Genomic DNA, 22,514 nt, shown 5'->3' with positions numbered 1-22,514 from the left:
GCCGGGCGGAGCAGCGGCCAGTGGTGAGCAGAACGGGCCTCAGTCTGTGGCTCCGAAGATGCATGGACCCAGCAGGGTACATGGCAGAGGGGGGGTCTCCCCTTAGAACCAGTCCTAGCTGGGCCATTGGAAGGTCAGTGAGATGCCAGGAGGAGGACTGCCAAGCGGATCCTGGGGACGGGCAGAGACGTGGGTGGGGAGGAGTGGAGAGCCCAGGCAGACTGGCTGGACCACAGCATGCCAGGTCAGCCCTGTGTGACTGTGAAGGCCCCTCAGCTCCATGGGGGCAGGTCGTGTTCAACCTGCAGTCCCCATCTTCAGTGACAATACTATCTGGCTGGAAAATATTTGGCCCCTGTGACATCTTGGACCTGTGTGTCACAGGATGGTGGCACCTGGGCTCCAGTGAGGACTACGTGAGCCGATACTTGGGAAGTGTCAACAGCAGAGCTTCCCAGCACATAGGAGCTGCTCCAGATAGACTTGCTGTTATTAGAGAAGTGGGAGAGAGAACAAGGAAGGAAGGAAGAAAGCAATCCGCTTGGGAGATCAGGGCCAGCAAAGAAGGTCCTACTGAGGGGTTGATATTAGAGCAGGTTTTGTAGGGTGAATAGGAGCTTGCTGCAGGATAAAGAGGCAGGGAACGGGTGTCCCAGGTGCAGGGGACCCCTGAGGGTTTCCTTGTGCCTCATGAGGGTTTTGCGAGGGCTAGATGAGGAAGTACATGGGAAAAGCACCTAGCCCTAGGTGGGCTCTCTGCGGCTGGCCAGATGTTGCCGTTCATCAGATGTTCTCATGATGTAGTCAGAGCAGGACCAGAGTGAGGGAGCTGGATCCCTTTGCTTGTGTCAGGCAGCTCTGAGCCTGGGAAGAGTGGGCTCTGAGAACCTTGGCATCACTTTGCTGAGTCCCTGTCACATCATACTGGTATGTGCTCACATGCACATCTGCATCTGAGGGACCAGTTGTTGGGGGTAGAGGAGCTCAGTGCTGGCTCCCCTTGTCTAGACTAGGGGCTTCCTGAAGGCAGGAGCTCCTCACCACTCCCAGTATGGGTCCTGCCATGGTGGGGAGGTAAGGCCTGCCTTGCCACCCCCGCCCTCTGTCCACCCAGGGAAAGCCATCGCCCACCAGAGCAGGCACAGGACAGTGAACAGTCTGGGATGGTGACTGGAGGGAATCCTGATACCGCCCTTATGTCCTCTTTTCTTGTTGAGCTTTGGTGAGGCCTTGTTGACACAGGCTGCTGAGCCCACGGTGCATGGCCCTGGGGTGGGCTCTGGCTCTAGGGGAGAAGGAAGCTTGTCTGTAGCCTCTGCAGCCGGGGTTGGAGAAGAAGGGGGGGCCTGGGGCAGGGGCAGGGCTCGGTTCTGGGAAATCCAATATGCTGAGTAAAGGACCCGGCCAACCAGCAATGCTTTCGCTGGGCCAGAATTGCAGGTCAATGTGGGGATGGTGGAAGGGGATGATGTGGAAAGGGATGTGCCAAGGGCAAGTAGGTAAACTGAGGCTGAAGCTCAGATGACCCATGGCAAGTGCAGAGCGTTGGCTTAGAATGCCAAAGCCCAAATGCCAAGCACAGGCCCACGGGAAGGAGGGGCCCCAGCCTTCTGAGGCATCGGGGGAGGGGGGGTGCAGAGAAGCCTCCGTGGGGAGAGGTGGCATCCTATGAGGAAAGACAGAAGGATGTGGGAGGAGAGGTGTGGTCCAGGGACACTGCCTCCAGGTTTGTGTCCAGTGTCATAGCAGCTGCTCCCCAGGAGGGCAGGGACAGGAGGTGCTGGGGAAGCCAGGCCACGGAGTCGTGAAAGGCACACCCCAAGGCCCCAAAGGCCTGGGACCCTGGCCATGCCAGCATGTAGAACAAACAGAGGTTCGTGTTTCTCTGCAGTCCTTTCAAATCCATTATTTCCCCTCTTGAGCTATTTACAAATTCCCTTTTTACAAATGTGGAAACTGAGGCACGGAAGGGTGAAGGGACTTGTACCAAATCCATGGTGAGTGAGGGTGGAGATGGGTCTGACCCCAGATTGGGCTAGTTCTGGGTCCCAGTCCAGAGCTGGGCATCAAGTCTCGGGCAGGGGCTCTGGAGTTCATGAGGCTGGCCTGGGGTCCACAAGGACTCCGAGGCGTCAGGTGCCTGTGATGGAGCATGGTGGTCCCAGGCCAGACACACCTGAGTCCCAGTCCCAGCCCAGCCTCTCAGAGCTGGTAGACACTGCCCGTGGTGCTTCATCGCTCTGAGCCTCAGTATCCTCAGCCACAAGGAGGGTAAGAGGCTGCCTCTCAGGCCACTGTGGGACCTCAGGCAGGGCTCCCTCCCCTCCTCTGACCTCACTCACCTGCACTCACCACCTCTGACCCACCATTTATAGCAGGTGATGGGGTCGACTAGTCTCCTCCGTGGGGCCAACATGACCAGGACACACAAGGCCCTCTGAGCTGGAAAGTGGGTGTCAAATGTGGTGATGGGGGGTGAGCATCCTAGGTAAAAGAACAAGTGCAAAGGCCCTGGGGCAAGAGTGTGATGGGCGGGTTGCAGGAACAGCGAGGAGCAGGATGGTTGGAGGTGGGGGTGGGATGAGAGGAGAGTGAGGAGGTAGGGGCCAGTTTGTGCATGGGAAGGGTCTGTCAGTGGCAGGAGGGCCAGTGGGCAGAGCTGCAAGCTGGCAGGCCCAGCCCCATCTGGGTCTCTGACTATAAAGAGCCTCAGGCTGGGAGCCTCCCTGTGGGACCTGGGGCCTTGGTTTCCCCAGTGAATAGGGAGCAGCCGAACTTGATGCTGTAACTGAGCTCTCCAAGCTGGCATGTGGAGTAGAGACGGGGCAGCTTCTCATCTGACCTGTCAGAGGGAAAGAAGCACATGGTTTCTTGCATGTGGGGACCGAACACTTTTCCCAGGGCTGCTCACCTACTCCAGGACCTGTCCTGGGACCACCCAGTGTGGCCTGAGCTCGCATGGCCCCTGGGAGCCTTCATTGCGTGTGGATCGTCAGTAACCCTGTCTCACTTTTGCCACCTCAGGAGCTCCCTGGAGAGTGGAAGCAGCCTGTCCACTGACCACTACAGGTACTGTTGCTCTCTCCACTCCGGGCCCCTCACTCCCCATCGGCACCAAGGATCTGCCCAAGGGGCATCACGGGGAAGCTAGTCTCCCCGTTTAACCCGAAAACTACCCCCAGGCGCCAGAGGTACCCCTGACACATCCCCTGAGAACCAGTCCAGGGAGGAATGGTCCCCCGAGGACTAGGGCTCAGCTAATGGTTCCTCTGAGAGCCGAGGCTGGTGGTCCCTCAGAGGGCCAGCCTGCGGCCCCCAGTTCCCATGACAACGAGGCAGCAGCCCAAGGGCAAGGCTGATACTTTCTGCTGGTTTTCTGATTGTAGTTGATGGGAACCCGGGGGGCGAGGGTGGGAGGTGTCTGAGGGTCTCTGCCCTCATGTGTGTTCTGTATCTTGACGTTTCTATAACGTGTCTTCAGAAAAAAAGACATTCTCTAGCTTTACAAGAAAGGCCTGGAGACCGAGGCACAGAAGAAGGTCCCCTGGATGGGAAGCCAGCTGATCACTGCTCACAGGCCAGGGGCACAAAAGACAAGACACAGGCCGCTGGTCCTGGAGTGCTGTTGGCATGGGGTGCTGTGTCCGGTGTAGCAGCGTGAGTCAGGGAAGAGGGGACTGGGCCTCGTTGACTAGAAATTGGCTGGTCCCTTGTGAGGAGTGGGAGATGGGCTGCTGCCAGGGAAGGCCATACTCGGTGAGGATGCGCAAGGGTGGATGCGGCCTGGCAGGCAGAGCCAAGAGAGGTGAGGCAGACGGTCGGGCCATACCGAGTCCTGCTGGGGAGCCTGAAAGGAGGCCCACGGGGCTGTGGGCCCCAGCCCCGGAGACTCTGCGGGGGCCTGGGCCCCTGCGCTGAGGGCAAGAGCTGTAGATGCTCTGCTGTGATGGGGTGGTTGTGGCCACCAGCTTTGAAACCCTAGGGCTGCCTGAGGCTCTGAGGAGGGCAGAGGGGTGGCCATCTGGAGACTGCTCCCTTGAGCCATCGTGGTGCTGGCAGCCCTGCTGGAGGCTGGAGAGCTGCTCACACACTCAGATAATGCTGTATGGGGACACTCCATGGCCACAGCCACACGTGACACTGGCAGGAGTGTGCATGTGTGACGAAAGCCGAAGTATCCCACTTCCTCACAACCGCACTAAACTAATATTAGCCCAGTGACAGAAGTCACTTGTTTAGGATTCTCAGCTGGTGAGCAGAGCTGGGATTGGAACCCAGATCCTGCTGGGAACACTACCCAATGCCACAGTACGCTCCTCGCCCCTGTGGACGCACCTCATCATACCCACAGCTCCTGGTGCAGCGCTGGCACAATCACAGACATGCTGCACCCAGAACTCCATTCTGCATGCAGTCAGACCCGAGCTCCACCCCTCCTCTGCACGGGCTCACACGCATCCACGGCTACTCTGTTCACACATGCTCACAGCCGGACCTCCCTGCCTGGCTGGCCTGGGGTGCTGGGCAGGTGTGTGGGCATCTGTGCAGTGTCTCAGCAGTACAGGCTGAGCCTGGGGTGAGAGGTTCATGAGACTCCTGTAACACAGCCGAGCCCCTAGCTTCTCTGAAAGCCACCCACATCTCCGACAGCAGCGTGGCTCCACCCGCTTTATCCACTGCCAGCCCCTAGTCAGCACTCTGCTCAGGGCCAGGCAGGGAAGGCTCTAGAACGAAGGGAGAGTGATGGAGCTTTTGTCCCGGAGTATCTAGGGGTTGGGGAGGGGTTGTCACATGTCCCCTGCCCCCTCAGCTTTGACTCGGACCCAGCTCTCACCAGACCAGGCAGTGGTCATGGTCAGAGAATGGCTAGAGCAACGGCCACCCCTTAAGGCTGGTCACACTTGACCTCGAAGCCAGTGCCCCAGTGCCTTCACAGCCCTAGAGGATGAAGCCAGGGGTCAGAGCAGACAGCAGGACCCCTCAGCTGTGCCCTTTCCCCCTCCCCCACCCAGCCCTGTTTCCTGAGTACCTATGGGTGTCAGGTGCCTATGATATCACAGCGAACGCGGCTGCTGCTTTTGTTGAGCTGTTTTGTCAGGTGGGGGACAGGCAACAAACAGAGGAATCAGGTGTTAATGTACTGCGTCAGGTGGTGGTAAATGCTATGAAGAAAAATAAATCAGAGTAAAGGGGATAGAGAGGGGAGAAGGGTGGTCAGGGAAGGCCTCTGTGAGGTGGTGCCATTTAGCCAGAGACCAGAAGGAAAGTGAAGGTGAGCCAGGAGAAAGAGCGTCCAGGTGCTGGGGATGGCCAGTGCAAAGGTCCTGAGGTGGAATGTACTTGGTCCATTTGAGGACCAGAAAAGAGGCAGGTGCTGACCTGGGTCTGCCCCATCCCTGTGATCCTGACTGCTGCTTCTCACAGCAGCCTTGGGACACAGGCAGAGCCAGGCTCAATGTTCTCATTTCACAGAGGAGGAAAACTGAGATGCAGAGGCCGGAGGAACATCGGTGCCAGACCCAGGCTGGGACCGAGGGCCCCCCTGACCCTGCCTCACCAGCACCTGGCCTCCGGGCCTCTTTGTGCGGCGCAGGCAGTGTTGTGGGAGCCTCAGGGAAACCTGGCTCGGGGGCCCCAGTGGAGGAGGCGCCATTCTTCCCGGCCCCATCCCACGGGGTTTGGAGGCCCCATTCACAGCTTGGGAATTCAGAAACAAAGGTCCCAGCCAGCAATTGCCTCCTTTCAAAGGCACAGCCGGCTTCCTCGGCCACAGGCAGGCGTGAGAGGGAAGCTGATGTCCTGGGGGGGGGGGGGGGGGGGGCGCGGCTTTGTGGGGCCTGTGCTACCTTGGCTGACAGGCTCCTCAGCCTTGGCAGATGGCCGCTGTCACCCTCCTTCCCCATCTGCCCCGCGGTTATCAGCCTCTTCTCATTTCACATTTTCACTTACCCAGCGGCTCGTCTCTCCCGGTGCCGGACGGTGTAGGGCTTCCTGGGTCCATACTAATGATGCTGGGTGTGCCCTTCCCCCTCGCTGGGCCTCACACTCCCTGTTTGTACAAGAAAAGCCTGGGACTGAGCCGTTTCGGATGCCCTTGCAGTTAGAACTGTCCGTGATGGGATATTTCCGGCGGGGCGGCGGGTACTCTCCGGGACAGGGTTTCTCTGCTCCACCACTCCTAACGTTTGGGGAGGGATCGTTCTTTATTGTGGGCGCCATCCTGCTGCGCATTATAGGATGTTTAGCAGCACCTAAACACCACTAGATGCCAGTAGCACACCCCTCCCCAGTGTGGCAACCCCAGACTTCTCCAGACATTGCAGCATGTTCCCTGGTGGGGAACAGGGCGGCAGCAAAAGAGCCCCTGATTGAGAACCACTGCTCTAGAAGCATTATGTTTGCCAGTTACAGAAAATGCCCTCCTGGGGCAGGTGACTTTGTTTCTTGGCTTTGTCAGAGCACGGGGCTGGGACTGGGCCCCTGGTTCCTCACCTAGCCTTCAGGAGCCTGGCAGCCTTGTCCAGCACCAGCACCAGCTCCCATCTGAGGCTGGTGTCACCTGGATGTCACCCTTCATACATGGGCACAGAGTCTTTTCTGGCCTCTGTTCCCTCATCTTCGAGCTGGGGAGGGTCATAAGAATGCCCACCCCCCTGTACGTTCCCAATTACAGGACCACCTCCCTGTAATTGATGTTCAGAGACCTGAAGTAGCAGAGGGGTGCTACTTCATGCTGTGCGTAGGAGGGCGTTTCATGGGCTAAGACCCTTCTATTCTGTTACCCAAGATCCTTCGTTCCTTCCACTAATGATGACTGGGTGCCCACGGTGGGCCCGGCATGGGGCTGAGCCGGGGGATGGGTGAGAGAGACACAGGGGCCCTGTCTGGGAGAGGCCCAGGAGATGCTCGTAAACGGAGCGGCAGTAAACAAATAAACGGGATCATTTCAGAGGATGGCACGTCCAGGGAGCAAATCAGACAGGGTGCGGAGTGAAGGAGGCTCAGAGGAGGTGTTTGAGGTGATATCTGGTGGATGAGGAGTCACTGCCCCAGAGGAGGGGGCAGAGAGCACTGCATGTGAAGACCTGAAGGGTGATGGATTAGGGGACGTGAAGGGGGCCCAGGTGGCTGCGGGCCTCAGAGAGGTCAGCCAGTCAGCAGGAGCCAGTCTCTCAGTCAGGAGTTTGGCCTTTATTCTGAGAGCAGCGTGGGGCCACATGAGGGCGGGGGCAGGAGTGACATGTTAAGGTCCCTGTGGCAGGCGCAGGGAATGATCCCTAGAGCAGTCAGAGCAGAAGCAGGACCCACTGGCAGGGATGGGGAGAGAGGCCAGGCCCGGTGGTTCTGCTCCTGTGACCGCTGGGTCCCGGGGCCACAGAGCCACCCACTCTGCCCGTGGCCCTGCTTGTTCCTGCTCAGCAGCCCCTGGCTGGCCTCGGCCCCTGGCCCAGCCGCCCTCCTCCCCCCTCCCTCGCTAGCAATAGCGACAGGAGTCCCCTCCTGGCAGCCAATGAGCAGCTGTCATCGAGGTTCCATTTTAGATTTTATCAATGTGTCCCCGTTGCCGGGGCAACCGCTGGGGCCGTGTCAGTCTTTCTCCGCCTGCCTTTCTGAGCCAAGCGGCTCCCACCCACACCATGTGGCTATGTGGGGAGTTCTCGCTCACACGGGCCGGGCCGGACCGGGATTCTGCCAAACGTAATTGATCGGGTCTCCAGGTCAGTGTTTGCCTGTCATTTCTCCCCCTCTTTGCCTCCCATCGAGGTCTTTGGGGCCGGAGCCACCCTGGGCCAGCCAGGCGGGCAGGCAACTGCCCGGCCAGGTGCGGGTGAGGCCACCGAGTGTCCAGGGGCCTGGTCGGAAGAAGGGACTCAGAGCCGCCACCAGGAGCCCCAGCATCTAGGCTCCCCAGGATGATGGGCCAGGGGCCCCTGCGACTGGGCACAGCCGGGGCTGCTTCGGTTTGCCCTGGGGACCCCCAAGGGAACCCCAAGAAGAACCAGCCATCAGAGACAGCAGCAGTCTGAGACTGCCCGGGTGAGCGCACCAACGAGTTGCTAGGCTTTTGTGCGCGCTGCTCTTTGTATTGGAGGCGTGTGCTCTAGAAGCCGGCTGGGCAGGGCCAGGCCATGTGAGTGGGAGCCGCGGCGGGACCAGGGTGGACCGGAGTGGCCAGGCCCCCGACTCCCCACCAACCCCGTCTGAGTCTCGGTGAAGGAGCGACAGGGGCCTGGCTGGAGACTGAAAGGTGAAAATGCTCAAGTTCAAGGCCTTTTGCCTGGATTACTGGCAGTTCCTGTGTCTGCAGCCGCTGCATGGAGTCTATAAAAGGTATGTGGACCCTCCAGGGAGGACCTCCACCTTAGGGCAATGAGCTGTGAGATGAAGTCCCCCCACACCCCAGCTTTCCGACTGCAGGGCCTCCTCAGGTCAGCCCATGGTCCCCGCCATCGGTGGAGAATGGCAGTGGCGTTTGCCATGGGTCACTTTGCAACTCAGCTTAATTGTACCCTCCTCTCCCTCCAGCCCTGAAACTGGTAGGCTTTCTGCAAAGAAGTGGTCACCCTGGAGTGTTCTGTGGCTCAATGCTGTGTTTCATTGTTTCTTGCTGCTGGGATCGGCCCTGGAGCGGACTTGATCCTGGGCAGAGGTGACCCCACAGGAGGGCAGCCTGGCCCTGCCACAGTACATTCCCTCCGACCTAATAGGCAACTCATGTGATTAACAGGTGTGACTGCCTGCATCCCAAGCAGGAATTATCTGATAGCTACTGGGGGAAGCTGAATGGGAGATCCCCGGTCTGGAGGTCAGGAGACCAGAGTTCAGAGTTCACGTCCCTTCCCTTGCTGTGGGACTTTGGACACGTTGCTTTCCCTCTCTGAGCCCCAGCTTACCCATCTTTTGGTATCTGGAACTGGTAATAGTGGCATTTGGGGACTGCTTCCTGAAACGGTGCAGGCGGCAGACTCCACGAGCCCGAATGTTTAACAAACCTGACCATATCACGTGTGTTGTGCCTGCACACACACCTTGGCCCACAACCGCGGGGGCCTGGGCCAGCAGAGAGGGCCTTGTGGGCCACCCCCATGGTTGCCTTCAACGGCATGTAATGAAGGATCTGGGAGGAGGGAGTTAGAATACCAGCTATTCTGAGGGAATTCGTTTTTCCCGATTTCACACTCTGTGAAGTCCACCGCTATTAATATGCAAGCAGCTCTGGGAAAGTATGGGAGCTTTTCTTTTCTCTTCCAGGGGCTTTCTCTGAAGGGGGCGGGCACTGAGGGTCTCACGGCAGCCTCAGAAAGGAGGATCCCTACTCTTGGGTGGGTGCCAGGGAAAGAGGCCCGTCCTGCATCTGATTAGCACCGCCACTTCTGAGCCCAAGGCCACACCAGGTGGGATCTCCACCCTGTGCAGGTGGCGGAGCCTTCACCCTCACCCTGGGGGGGTTGTTGTTAGAGCCTTGGGGAACCTGGCATATTCTGGTTGGTAGTGATGAGAGAGGGTGGGGCACTTCACAAGATCGTTAATCCTCACCCCTACTGCAATGGGGCACTAAGCCCCACTCCAAGCAGGTGAGCTGTCTGACTGAAGGGCAGGCAGCCAGGTCCGTGGAGCCACAGGATTTGGACCCAGGTCTCTCTCCTTCTCAGACAATCTCTCGAGTACTCCACAGCTTGAGGCCAGGTGGCACACCGGGGCTTGGAGCCGGAGGGATGACTGAGGCACAGCTCTGCCCCCACAAGGGCTCAGGTGGAAAAGGTAGCAGTCATGGTCAGCGCATCTGTGGAGGAACAGGGTGTGGGGCCTTCACAGAGGAGGTGACAGCTGAACGGGCAGTAAAGTGTCTGGAGAAGTTGGCAGGGCTAAGAAGGAGAAGGCGGGTGTTCCAGGCAAAGGGAAAAGCATGTGGGGAAAAAAAAAACCCAGAAGCTTTAAAAGGGCAGTGTTTTCAGGTGGTAGCAAAAGACCATGGAGCTACAATGGGGTGCCAGGGACCGGGGGCTGGGCTTTGTGCTGCACACAGTTGAGGACTCCATGAAAATGTAGGGAGGGGGTGACAAGCTGAGAGCTGCCCACCCCCCAGGGGAGCATGACCTGGTTCAGCCTCCAGGGGAGCTGGTGAAGGCCCCCTAGGCCCGACCCCCCCCCTTCCCACCTTGGGAAGTTCATATTCACAGGTGGGGCTCTTTTTCCAAGCCAATACTGCAGCCCAGAGACAACTGGGGCATAGTCCTCAAGGAGCTCCCAGCCTCCAAGGGGAAAGAGACCCACTTACAAGTCATGAAAATTAAAGATGAGAGATAGAGGTGGCACAAAGCTTCCAGTAGCATGAGGGAGGCTGTCTGGGAGAAATCAAAGAAGTCTTCCTTCAGGAGGTAGCTTCTGAGCTGGTTGTAGGAGTGGGATTTTTCCAGACAGGGAAGGGTGGAGAGCACGGCTTAAACAAACATAAGGAAGTAGGACCAAGCCTGGCATGGTTCAGAAATGGACAGAGGTGAGGCTGAAGTGTAGGGTACATGCAAAGGGACAAGCCTAGAAAGGAAGGCAGACTAGATGACTATAATGCTGAGGCTCACTGAGCACCTGCTGCACGTGAGGTCCCACTCCAAGCCCCAATTCTGCAGCAACCCAAACACATGAAGGGTGTGGTTATCCCATTTCCCCCGCTGAGGAGACACTGAGGCACAGGAAGGAGAAGTAGTTTGCCCAAAGTCACATGGCTTGTCAGTGGGCCCCTCAGGATTTTACCAGCTGGTCTGGCCATGGAGGCCACTCACTGCCAGCTAAGGAATCCAACTGTGCATCCCAGCAAATGATATGCTCAGGGCTGGATCAGCCCTCTCTCCATCCCCAGTGAGTGACCATAAATAACAGTGACACATCAGTCAGGGAGACAAGAACCTGGCTTTCTGGTCAGACCTAATCCTGGCAGAGTGCTCAGAAACTCACTTTCCCTCCAAGCCTGCCCCTGTACAATGTGGGACGGGTGCTAGCCCATGTCTCGTGGCTCCCGTGGGGATTGACAGGGGCAACTCCAGGAGAGCACTCAACGTGCCGCACTTAGTAGGGATGTAGGGAATGGTGGCTGTCCTTGCCCAGACAGATCCACCCTCAGGAAGGCTTTGCAAACAGAACCACTTGGCTTTTTTCCTGATGCCATATTCCGTTGTTTAAAACAGCGACCCAAAACTTAAGAGTATGAAAAGGATGTTTTGCAGACAATGCATAATTAACCACTTCTAAACACAGGGTGTGCCAGGCTCCCTTGAAGCTGTTAATTATTCTTCATTAGGGATCTTAAATTAATGTAAAATAATCCTGGAGCTCTGCCAGAGGCTGAGGCTGGGGGAGGAGCAGAGCTGCTTATTTCAACGCGAGAATGAAAGAATGTTCATAGGGCACTTCTGCATTCTGCCAGGGTAGATGGTGGCCCTGGGAACCCTTCAGCTTTGGCCAGGGGGCCATCGCGGGAAGACACAGAACCCTCCCCCCAGTCGCCAGAGCCCAGCAGACCTCAGGGGACTCTCGTTCAAGAAACAGGTGCAATGAATGCAGAGTAGTATACCCATTGCCTGGCTTCACAAATAAACTCTTACAAGGCAGTGGGCGGCCCCTGTGGACCTCCCTCAAATCCTAGGCCTCCCCCAGTCCCCCAGAGCTAAACCTAAGTAGCACGCCGCCACCACCACCCCATTCCATCTGTATTTTTCTCATGCACATTTTTAGAACTTTGCTAACAAAAAGGCTGTTTTTACATGTTTTTAAGCTTCAGGTATATGATGTAATCTGCAACTTGCTTTTAAAAATCTTTTAATTGTGGTAAAGACTTAAAATCCACCGTCTTAGCCATTTTTAAGTGTCCAGTTCAGTGGCACAAAGTACATTCACATTGTTGTGCAAACATCATCACCATCCGTCTCCAGGACATCACAAAACTCTGTCCCCATTAAACACCAGCCCCCCATTCCTCCCATGCCCAGCCCCTGGCAACCCCCACACTACTTTCTGTCTCTGAATATGACTGTTCTAGGGACCCCACATAAGTGGGATCATACAGTGTTTGCCCTTTTGTGGCTGGCTTATTTCACTGGGCACCATGTCTTCAGGGGTCATCCAATGTAGCATATTGCAGAATTTCTTTCCTTTTTAAGGCTGGATAATATTCCATTGTGTATAGACCACACTTTGTTTATCCATTCATTTGTCATTGGACACTTGGGTTGTTTCCCCCTTTCGATGATTATGAATAATGCTGCTGTGAACATGGGTGCACAGCTATCTATCTCTTCAAGATGCAACTTGCTTCTTTCCTTCAACCTTTGCTGGTGAGATTTATCGTGGTTGCTATGTATAATAACATCCGTTCATGTTCACTGGTGTATAGTATTCTGTTGTACAACGATGCCATTGTGCAAATATCTGTTCTGCAGTTTTTATGAATTCAGTGGTTTCTCATTTTTTGATATTATAGACAGGGTTGCAGCAAAGAGTCTTGCACGTATCTCCTTGCTTGCTCACGTTTGCAGAGCTTCTGTAGGGTGCATACCAGGGCAGTATAAGAGCACCTTGAGCTTCACTGAGGTTTATGCACTGGCTCAGAGTGGTTGGAATGGTGTGCATCCTCACCAGCAGTGGGTGAGAATCCCCATGTTTCTATGGGCTTGGCTTTACTCAGTATTAAAAGCCAGATGCTGTTTTTAATGTCAAAAGGAGAGAGAGAGAGAAAAAGGGGAGAGAACTGTAGGTGGACTTCACCCATAGATCTATACAGCCTCAGGTGTCATGAAGTGGAGGGTGAGGCCCGCATATGCTGTTCCCTTGGCCCATGTAGTTCCAGGTCCTCGGTAGTGAGGGATTTTCAAGAGTGATTATAACTCTGCATGCTGGGATCCCTGGGTGGCGCAGCGGTTTGGCGCCTGCCTTTGGCCCAGGGCGCGATCCTGGAGACCCGGGATCGAGTCCCACGTCGGGCTCCCTGGTGCATGGAGCCTGCTTCTCCCTCTGCCTGTGTCTCTGCCTCTCTCTCTCTCTCTCTGTGACTATCATAAATAAATAAAAAAATTAAAAAAAAAAAACATTAACTCTGCATGCTCACATGCCCCCCAGGCTGACCTTGTAGCCTCGCCACCCCCCCCCCCAGCATACTATGGGTGTCTGGTTACAAATGGAGGATTGCTTCAGATTATACCACTTGTCAATTTATTTCCCGATGGGTGGGTCTCACTGACCGCTTCTCTTGGAAGTAACCAAGAGCAGGTGTATCCAAACCACAATGTGAAGAAACTCACTCTGGAGGAGCTCCCTCAGCCTCAGCCCCAGTGAGTGAACTTAGTGGGCTCGCAGCTCTGAGTGCACAGCCCAGGGGGCCAGCCAGGCCGACCCTCCAGGGCTGGGCACAGGGCACAGGGCACACGCAGCACACACTAACGTCCCAGGGCTCAGCTCTTGGCTGCTAAGTTCGGTCTGTTTAAAAACTTGGCAGTCAGACCCCAGATGCTCCGTGACTTGGGGAGACTGTGCAGGCTCTGAGGTCAGACTGACTGGGAATCCTACCTAGCCTTCGATAGTAATTATTACTATTATTCCCTACTTTCACTGACTGTTTATATGTGCTAAATACTTTACACCCAGCGTCTCCATTAATCCTCCCAACAGCCTCATGAAATAGGTCCTGTTACTTCCCCCATATTTCTGACAATGAAGCAGAGACTCAGAGAGGGTAAGGGACTTCCCTGAGTTAGCAGAATATGGTCCATCCAACCCAAGGGATGGACCCAACTAAGCTGCCCTGCTTCACCTATGGTCTGCACTGTTTAAAGCTTCCTGACTCCGTGTGACTGCGCCACTAGCTGTGGCTGTATGACAGATGACCCCAGAATGTAATGACTTAAAACAATGACGATGTTTGCTCTTCCTGTGGATCTGCAATTTGGGCGGATCCTGTTCTACTCCCATCAGATGGGGCTTCTGGAAGACTGGCAGCTGGATTCCCTCATCTTGCAGTTGCTGCTGGCTGTCAGCTAGCACATCCACACAGGGCCCCCGCAGGTGGCCTGGGCTTCCTCACGACATGGTGGCTGTGTTCCCAGAGTTAGTTTTCCTAGAGAGAGAGAGAGCCAGATAGAAAGTGTGTCACCTTTCATGAGCAGGCCACAGAAGTCATGAGGCATCACTTCTGTGGCAGTCCACTCACTAGGGCATCACAGAATCCTTCCCATATCCAAAGGGAGGTGACTTACACCCCACCTCCTGACCGGGAGCCTCTGGGGCATCCTAGAGGTAGAATCTGCCCCCAGTGACCATCCAGAACACATCCCCATTCCAGCCCTCCTGTTCTGAGCTGAAATGGGCTTGGGAAGAGTGCCTAATAGGCATGAAACCACCTGGGACACAGTTGGCACTTGATAAATTGTAGGTCTTCTTTTTATTAATGAAATAAGTTTGAAGAAAGCATGGTTATTATCCAAGAGAGGAAGTGATCACTTCCACTGGGAAAGCAGAGAAGATTCTTGTAGAGCTGAGATAGGTCTTGTGGGATGAAGAGGGTTTTTCCATTAACATGGAGAGGTCAGTGCCCAGGGCAGAAAAGGTGTGAAAAGGATGTGAGTGGTGTGTGAGCACTGAAATCGCCTGTGGCCAGCTAGAGTGAAAGGGAATTTAGGTACTGCTCTCGGGAGTTCAGAGGATCACAGGAAACTGGAGAAGTGGGTTGAGCCCTGGGCAGGAGCACCTCCCACTCCGCCCAGTGCAGGCTCCCAGCTGTGAAGAAGGAAGGGTACCTGCACCCACGGAGCTCATAGCCATGTGCCTCCATTCAGGATGTAAAGCCTGGGGCGACAGCCTGATTGGTCCAGCTCAGGCCATTTCCTGCCCCTCGGCTGTGCTGGGAGGCCAGGGGAGGATCTTCCAGGAAGGAGCCTCCAGGGACCCCTTGGCTTCCACCACACCAGAGGCCTGTGTTGCACCACCACCCCCCACCAGTATTGCACTGTGTGTGAAGCAGCTGGTCCCTGGGCTGTATGGGAAGAGCTGTATGCTGGGTAGTGCAAAGGGCCCTCTGTTCCCCGTGAGCGTGGCCTCCTTATTCAGGCACTTCCGCTGGACCAGAACGAGGCACAGGTGAGGTAGACACCAGAGGCTCAGTTTGACCAAATTGTCAGGGGCCCAGAGAAGCATGTCTTCAGCGGAGTCAGTCAGTGAAGGTTTAAGAATTGGGGAGCCAGAGCTGAACCCAGCTCAAGTTTAGAGAGGAATTGAGCCCCTCGAGTGGGAACAAGGCTACCTGCCTCCATCCACATGTCCTTGTCAGGTGCATCTAGAGGGCGGTTAAAGCAGCCACCACAGGTGTGGGTAGCCCCCAGGGATGCAGTCCTCCGCGAATGACCTCTCCTGGCAGTCCAGTGTCTTAGCAAGATCCCTCTGGTGGCCAGAGGGTGGGAAATCACTGGGCTCTCACGGATAAGCACTTTCATCTCAGTAATTGCTGGACTCAGTAATTGCACGTGAGATTATCCATACCGGGTGACTATCTGTGCCTTAGCCATGTCTTGGCAGCCATCAGATGGATGGGTCAGGCTGCCTGGGGAAGGGCATGCCAACCTGATGGGTGCCGGGTACCCAGGCAACTCCGAGAAGGAAAGAGCTGGCTAGGCCCAATGAGCTGAGTCCCTTCTGTCAGGGACTGTTTGGGGGCCATTTGTACCCCCACCCCTCCCCCTGCCATCCTGCACCAAATTCATATGTTCAAGTTCTGACCCCAGGTCCCCTGACCTCTGACTCAGAATGGGATTGTATTAGAGATAAGGTCTTTATCAGGGAAATTAAGTTAAAATGAAATCATTAAGATGGCCCTAATCCAATATGACTGATGTCCTTATAAGAAGAGATTAAGTGCAGACACAAGACACAGAGGGAAGACCATGTCTGATGATTAATTTTGCGTGTCATCTTGACAGGGCCACAGGTGTCCAGAGATTTAGCTAAACATAATTCTGAATGTATCTGTGAGGTGTTCTGGATGAGATTAACACCTGAATTGGTGCTCTGAACAAAGCAGATTGCCCTCCCTAGTGTGGGTGGGCCTCATCCAATCTGCCGAAGGCCTGAGTAGAACAAAAAAGCTGAGTGAGCTCCACCTACCTAGACTCACACTGAAACATTGGCTCCTCTCAGGTCTTAAGCCTCCCAGCATTTGGGCTGGAAGCCACCATCAGCGTTCTGGGTCTCCAGCATGCCAGCTGAAGACTTTGGGACTTGCTGGCCTTCTACATCACATACACTAATTCCTTATAATGAATAAGTACGTGTACACATACACACACATCCCCTTGCTTCTCCTCTGGAGGACCCTGACTAATACCCTATGTGAGGACACAGGGAGAAGAGGCCATCTGCATGCCAAGGAGAGGGGCCTTAGGAGAAACCAGCCCTGTAGACTCCTTGATCCAGATTTCTACCCTCCAGAACTGCACAAAAAAATTAGTTTCTGTTGCTTAAGCTCCCTAGTCTATGATACTTCGATTTAGCTAACTGCTATAGGGCCTCTCTTTCTTCATCTGTGAAGTGGGTCCAAGGGCACATTCTCAGGCTTATCGTGAGACTGTCGAGCACAAAGTATGTGTATATCATCTATGCTCTCACCAGAGCCAATGTGTCTGGTGTGTGGTGGTCAGGACTGGGATCTGGGCAAGGAAGGCATTCACTAGAGGCACAGAATTTAAGCTGGCACCAAAAAACCCCCTCAGTAATCAAGTAAATAAAATGTCAAAATCATACCTGAAAAGACAGGCTGTTGTTTGTTTTACCATATGTATTACCGTACCGCACAAATAGTCATTTCCACAGGGGCTCTGGTTTCTAGGCCCTACAGCCCAGCATGCCCTGTGGGGTGGGTTTATGAGGGTCGACAGTGATGTGCAAATGGATAGGGAACTGGGGCATTGTGTATATAGTCTTTTTAAATTTTACTTTATTTATTAACTATTTCACTTGGTTCAAAATACAGCATGCTATTTTGGCAAGTATATATAGGGGTGCACATTTTTCCTTTTGCATCGAGTTCTGATGTGGTTCTGCACCATGCTATAGCTCACCTGGAGCCAGCTGCCCACAGGCTGTGTCATTCACTTTGAAAGGTCAGGCTGGATGCTCTCCTTGGAATGCCACCCTGAGAATGCTTTTCCCTCTGGATATTTGTAAAGGAGGCTTAAGAACTAGGGATTGTTCGGGATCCCTGGGTGGCGCAGTGGTTTGGCGCCTGCCTTTGGCCCAGGGCGCGATCCTGGAGACCCGGGATCAAATCCCACATCGGGCTCCTGGTGCATGGAGCCTGCTTCTCCCTCTGCCTGTGTCTCTGCCTCTCTCTCTCTCTCTCTCTCTCTCTGTGACTATCATAAATAAATAAATAAATAAATTAATTAATTAATTAATTAAAAAAAAAAAAAAAGAACTAGGGATTGTTTGGGGCGCCTGGGTGGCTCAGTCGGTTAAGCATCCAGCTTTGGCTTAGGTCATAATCTCAGGGTCCTGGGATCAAGTCCCGTGTTGGGCTCCCTTGCTCTGTGGGGAGTCTCCTTGTCCCTCTCTTTCTGTCCCTCCCCCACCCCCCATGCTCTCACGCTCTCTCTCAAATAAATAAATAAAATCTTAAAAAAAAAAAAAAGAATTAGGGATTGTTTCTCCAGAGAGGACATCATTATGTCAGTTGGCAACTCTGAATAAGATCTGAGGATTAGATAGTAGTATCAAGTCAATGTTAATGTCCTGACTTTGAAAATCATACTGTGATTATGTCACAGAATGTCCTTGTTTTCGGACAGATACTCTGAAGTATTAGGGGCTTAAGGTGGCAACTTACTCTCAAATAATTCTGAAAAAAAAATGCGTGTGTGTTGGTTAGTGTGTGTGCATGTGCTTATACCTGTGTATGTGTACTTGCAGAGAGAGCAGAACAAGAAAAAAAATATGATAAAGCAAATGGGATACAGTGTTAGCACATGGGGAATCTGGGTGAAGCATACACAGGCTTCTTTGTACTCTTCCTGCAACTTTGCTGTGGTCTGAAATTAACTCAAAATACAAAGTTTAAAAAAAGTTCAAGAGTTGCTGAGAGCTAGTTTACAGTGCCGATGCTCTGGCTTCTTCTGGAGCCACCTGACCCCAGATTTCCCCTCTGCCTCCTTCCTAGTCCTTCAGGCCCCTGCTGGAATGCCACCTTCCTGATCACCTTGCCTGCCACAGCACCATCCTGTCCTAGTCATCATCTTCCACATCCCCCAGTTTTGTTTTCTTTATTGCCCTCACCAATATCAGAAATCATCTCATCATTTGCCTAGTGTTTGTCTCCTCTGGCCCTACCCCCAAATGTCAGCTCTGTGGAACTCTGTCTCGTTCATCCCTCCCCACCTCCATCCTCTGTGCCTGGCACACACTAGGTGTTCAATAAATACCCGTGAACAAGAGAAAGGTTAGATGATCCTAAGGCTGCAGGTCAGAAACCCAGAAGTCTTGTCCTTCCTGGTTTCCACCTCCCAGACTTGCCAAATGAACCTGCCAAATGCACTCTGGGCTTCCATTTCTTCATCTTGACCCCAGCTCTAAAGCTTTGGGACCATGATGCCGAAAGCCCCAGCTGAGACCCTCTCTGCCACAGGGATTGCCAGGCAGGGTGGACCTGCCTCCCCAGACTCCTCACTGCTCCCTCCCTGATGGAAGAAGAGCAGAAGAAAATGTAGACCTTACCTATAAGGCCAGTGTCCCCCATACAGTGAACTCACAATGCGAGTGTGTTCACTGCCCTCCCAGGCCTTCTTCATAACAAAGACTGGGCAGATTTTAAGTCCAGCGCCTTTGGCAGGAAACAGTATCTGCCTGAAATTGAATAACATTGTCTTGTTTTCATGGTAACCTTCTACTTACAGCAAGTGATACTAGTTTTCCATTTGGGGGAGCGATATAAAGTTTCCTTTTAAAATAAATGTCCTCAGGAGTGAAAGCCGATTAATTTGGTATTTTGTACATTGTTTTTTAACATATTATTGTTGGAAATTTGAAATCTGATTGGCAGCGGAGGGCAACTGCCCAGGGTCCCCCAGCAGGTCCCACCACAAATCACGTACCTGCACCAGATGTCATGGCTTTGCCGGGCATGTTTCATCTTTCCTCCATGCGTTCCACACCCATTGTCGTGTTCAGCTTTCCCAGATGGTCTCCAAAAATGTCTTTCTACTGTCAATTTGTTCAAATCAAATCTGCACACTGCATTGTGTCCATTGACAGTTCCCCTTCCTTTTTCAGCTTTGCCATTCATTTGTTGAAGAAACCAGGCCATTTGCCTTAGCACATCACACATTCAATTTGTGTCTGATCACTTCCCCCACTGGTGTCATTTCACCTGTTCCTCTGTCTCCCGTAGCTCCTGTTAACTAGGAATTAGATGGAAGCCCTTGATTAGAGTTGCTGTTTTAAGCCATACTAGGTATTTTAAGCCAGTTGATTTTTAAGGGAAAATATTAAATAGTGTTAAATGAAATACCATGTCCACAGGAGAGTCTGCATCATAAGGGTGGGGTGAGGATGGAGCTGGGAACAGTCTATGAGCAGAAGAACACAGTGCAGGAGACTCAGCCAGGGGGCTGATAGGGACAAGGCAAGGCTGAGCTGGGGGAGTGAAGAAAAAGAAAGGAGGCAGGAAGGCCATGGAGGAGGTGAGGTCCTGGCCCAGGGTGGTGTGCAGTCCTCACCAGTTCTCTGAATGAGCTTTGTGTGTGGGCATGATCAGTCAAGGAGAGCATTCCTATGTGGGATCCCTTGACCTGCATGCCAAGACCCGGGACTCAAGGAGCCAGGAGCCAAAGAATTTAGGCCTTTCAGCACAGGATGGGCATCCCAGGGAACAGCTCTTCTCCTTTGCCTGAGAAGGACCTGGGGAACGGATCCAGCCAGCAGCCACTGGGATTTAGGTTAGGCATAGAGAAGGACCTTCCTACCAGAGCAGGAAAGTAGGATTGCTGTGTGGCAATAATATGCATTTGAGAGCAGAATTGCTTGGGCTCAAATCCTAGCTCTGCCATTTCCTATTTGTATAACCCTGAGCATGTTTGTATACCTCTCTGTGCCTTAGTTTCCCCACTCTATAGATGAGATGGCAATGGATCCTACCTCTCAGATGGGCCTACGAATCCAGTGAGTTAATCACATGTAGGGCCCTGGCTACAGTAAGCACTCAGTAACCACTGGGTGTTATTATTATTATTATTGGACAATAATGAAACACCTCTCCCCAGAAACTTTAGTGATTGCCACACACGGCAACTTTAGAGACTAGGAGCTCAGAAGAGCTTTCCTTTAAGTTCGTAACCCTTCATAGGGCTTCTCAAAGCACTGGCTCCTCAGATGGGTCTGATCTTCACAAACTGCAACCCCCCACCAGGCAAATTTTGTTCTCTCCCAGTTCTGCAGATGAGGACACTGAAATAGGGGGAGGGGGTTGTCAGGAATGGTGTATAAGAAGCCCATGGCCAGTGCAGCTCAGTGGCATAGAAAGGTCTTAGTCAGAACCTGTGCTCAGAGTCCCAGATCTTCTGCTCCCTAGCTGTGTGACCTTAAAAAAGTCATTTAATGCCTCCGTGACTCCATTTCTCCATCCCCAACGTTTTAGGGAGTGGGACCAGGGCCTCCGCTGCTTCCACTATCTGATTTCCCTATGTGGCACATCAGGACACAAATCCTGAAGGTCCCCGGGACAGTCGGCCTTCCCCAGGGCCAAAAAGAACCAGAGTCCGAAGTCCCAAAAGAGAAGCCCGGAGGGCTGGCTGTCGGTTAGAATGATTGCCAATGTCAGACCCTGCTCTTTGGGGCTCCTCTCCCCCAGCCAGGCTGCCCTCAGCAGTGTTCAGTCCTAGGGTCTGGCTCTACCTAGTTCCTGGTTGGCAGCCACTGGAGCAGATCCTGAAGAGACATCCCAGAGCAGTCTCCCCTACCAGATACTTCAGAGCTCCCCAGGATCCTGGCTTTCCCTCCAGTGGCAAAACTTGATAGGATCTGTGCAATCATCTTTGTTCTTCCTGCCCACCCTGTCTCAGGGCCAGGTGACAAACAGGCTCAACAGTGAGCAGGCCCAGCCCCAGATCGTACCTGAGGCAGCTCACATCCCTTCTCCGGGCCTCAGCTTCTGTATATACAATATAAAAGGCAGATCAAGTGAAAGCGTTGTTCATTCATTCAGCGGATACTCATTCACTAACTCCTTCTCTGGGCCAAATTGTTTGCCAGAGTCATGAGAAACTGATGAGCAAGCTCCATATCTACCTTCAAGTCACTCCCAGTCTGGATTTTTCCCTGCTTCTAAGGGCTGTGAGGAGCCACAGGCATCTCCAAGCTGGACCATTAATGGGCAGCTTCCCGTAGGACAGGGCAGCTCAGTGAGCCTTGACAAATGAGAGGAAATGAAGAGTACAAGAGGTGACCTGTGGGCCAGACACCCACAGCTGGACTTTATCTGACCTGCATGGGATTAGCCCTGACATGGCATTTCAAGTTTGAATTTGTTGCAGACATGTAAAAATCAAGAGCTTTTAGGCAAAAATCTGGATTTCTGACTTCAAAAAAACCAGAGCCCACATTTTTATGGGGCAATGAATGATTGTCCCTTTAGACTGCATGGTCCCCATCCCTGTATCCCACCTGACCATCCCCCAAATCTCTCCCCATAGGCTGTCCTCATGTCCCCATCACCATCAATGGAACCTCCAATCCCCTAGTTGTTCAGAAACCCAGGCATCATCTCCTGCTCTTCTTTCTCTCTCACTCTGTATCCTTTCCATCCTCAATCCCTACTGGCTCTACTTTAAGAAGGTTTCTAGACTCCAGTCATTTGTCCCACCATCTGGGCCGCGTCCTGGGCCCAAGCATCAGCTGCTGTCTGGTCCTTGCTTCTATCCTTGTTGCCCCCACAGTTTCCTAGCTGCACAGCAAGCAAAGTGAGGCCCTGCATGCCCAGTCGGGAGCTTGGACACAACATGCCTCATGCTCCCCAACACCAACATGGTAAAGCTCTTCTCTGGCATCTTCCCCAACACTAGGCCTATGTCAGTGGCCATCTCTGCCTGCGCCCTGAGCCATAAATGGCCTCTTAGGCCTGAGATAAGATAGCAGAAGTCAGGTTTGCCAGATGCCATGGGGGCTTGGGAGCCCACCAGTGGCCCCACGTGACCAATGCTCTTAACCACACTGGGCTTCCATTTTCCCATCTGGAAAATTGGGGCATCCCAGCACTCCCTCCACATAAGGCAAATACTGCTTAAGAAGCAGGAAGTGAGGCACCTGGGGTGGCTCAGTCTGTTGGGCATCTGCCTTTGGCTCAGTCATGATCCCGGGGTCCTGAGATTGAGCCTTGCATCAGGCTCCCTGCTCAGCAGACAGTTCGCTTCTCTCTCTCTCTCTCTCTGCTCATGCTCCTCTCAAAATAAATAAATACAATCTTAAAAAAGAAGAAGAAAAAAAAGAAGAAG

At 53.6% G+C, this 22,514-nt stretch overlaps 1 protein-coding gene across 8 annotated transcripts in view; it reads left to right on the top strand.

The window, feature by feature from the left end:
- The window catches only part of IQSEC1 (IQ motif and Sec7 domain ArfGEF 1), a 379,425-nt gene that overhangs the window by 231,840 nt on the left and 125,071 nt on the right, over window positions 1-22,514 (top strand). For 5 of the 8 annotated variants that reach the window (XM_077857665.1, XM_077857666.1, XM_077857657.1 and 2 more), the window contains exon 3: window positions 3,025-3,069. The exons of 2 other annotated variants lie outside the window; for them this stretch is intronic. In XM_077857665.1, coding sequence (XP_077713791.1) covers window positions 3,025-3,069 — 45 coding nt within the window. Of the gene's footprint in view, window positions 1-3,024; window positions 3,070-7,964; window positions 8,332-22,514 lie in introns of those variants that run through there. One more of the 8 variants, XM_077857660.1, reaches the window with a different exon arrangement.

Source organism: Canis aureus, chromosome 19, assembly GCF_053574225.1.
Source record: "Canis aureus isolate CA01 chromosome 19, VMU_Caureus_v.1.0, whole genome shotgun sequence".
NCBI classification, from domain to species: domain Eukaryota; kingdom Metazoa; phylum Chordata; class Mammalia; order Carnivora; family Canidae; genus Canis; species Canis aureus.
This window is presented reverse-complemented; position numbering and strand designations above follow the sequence as displayed.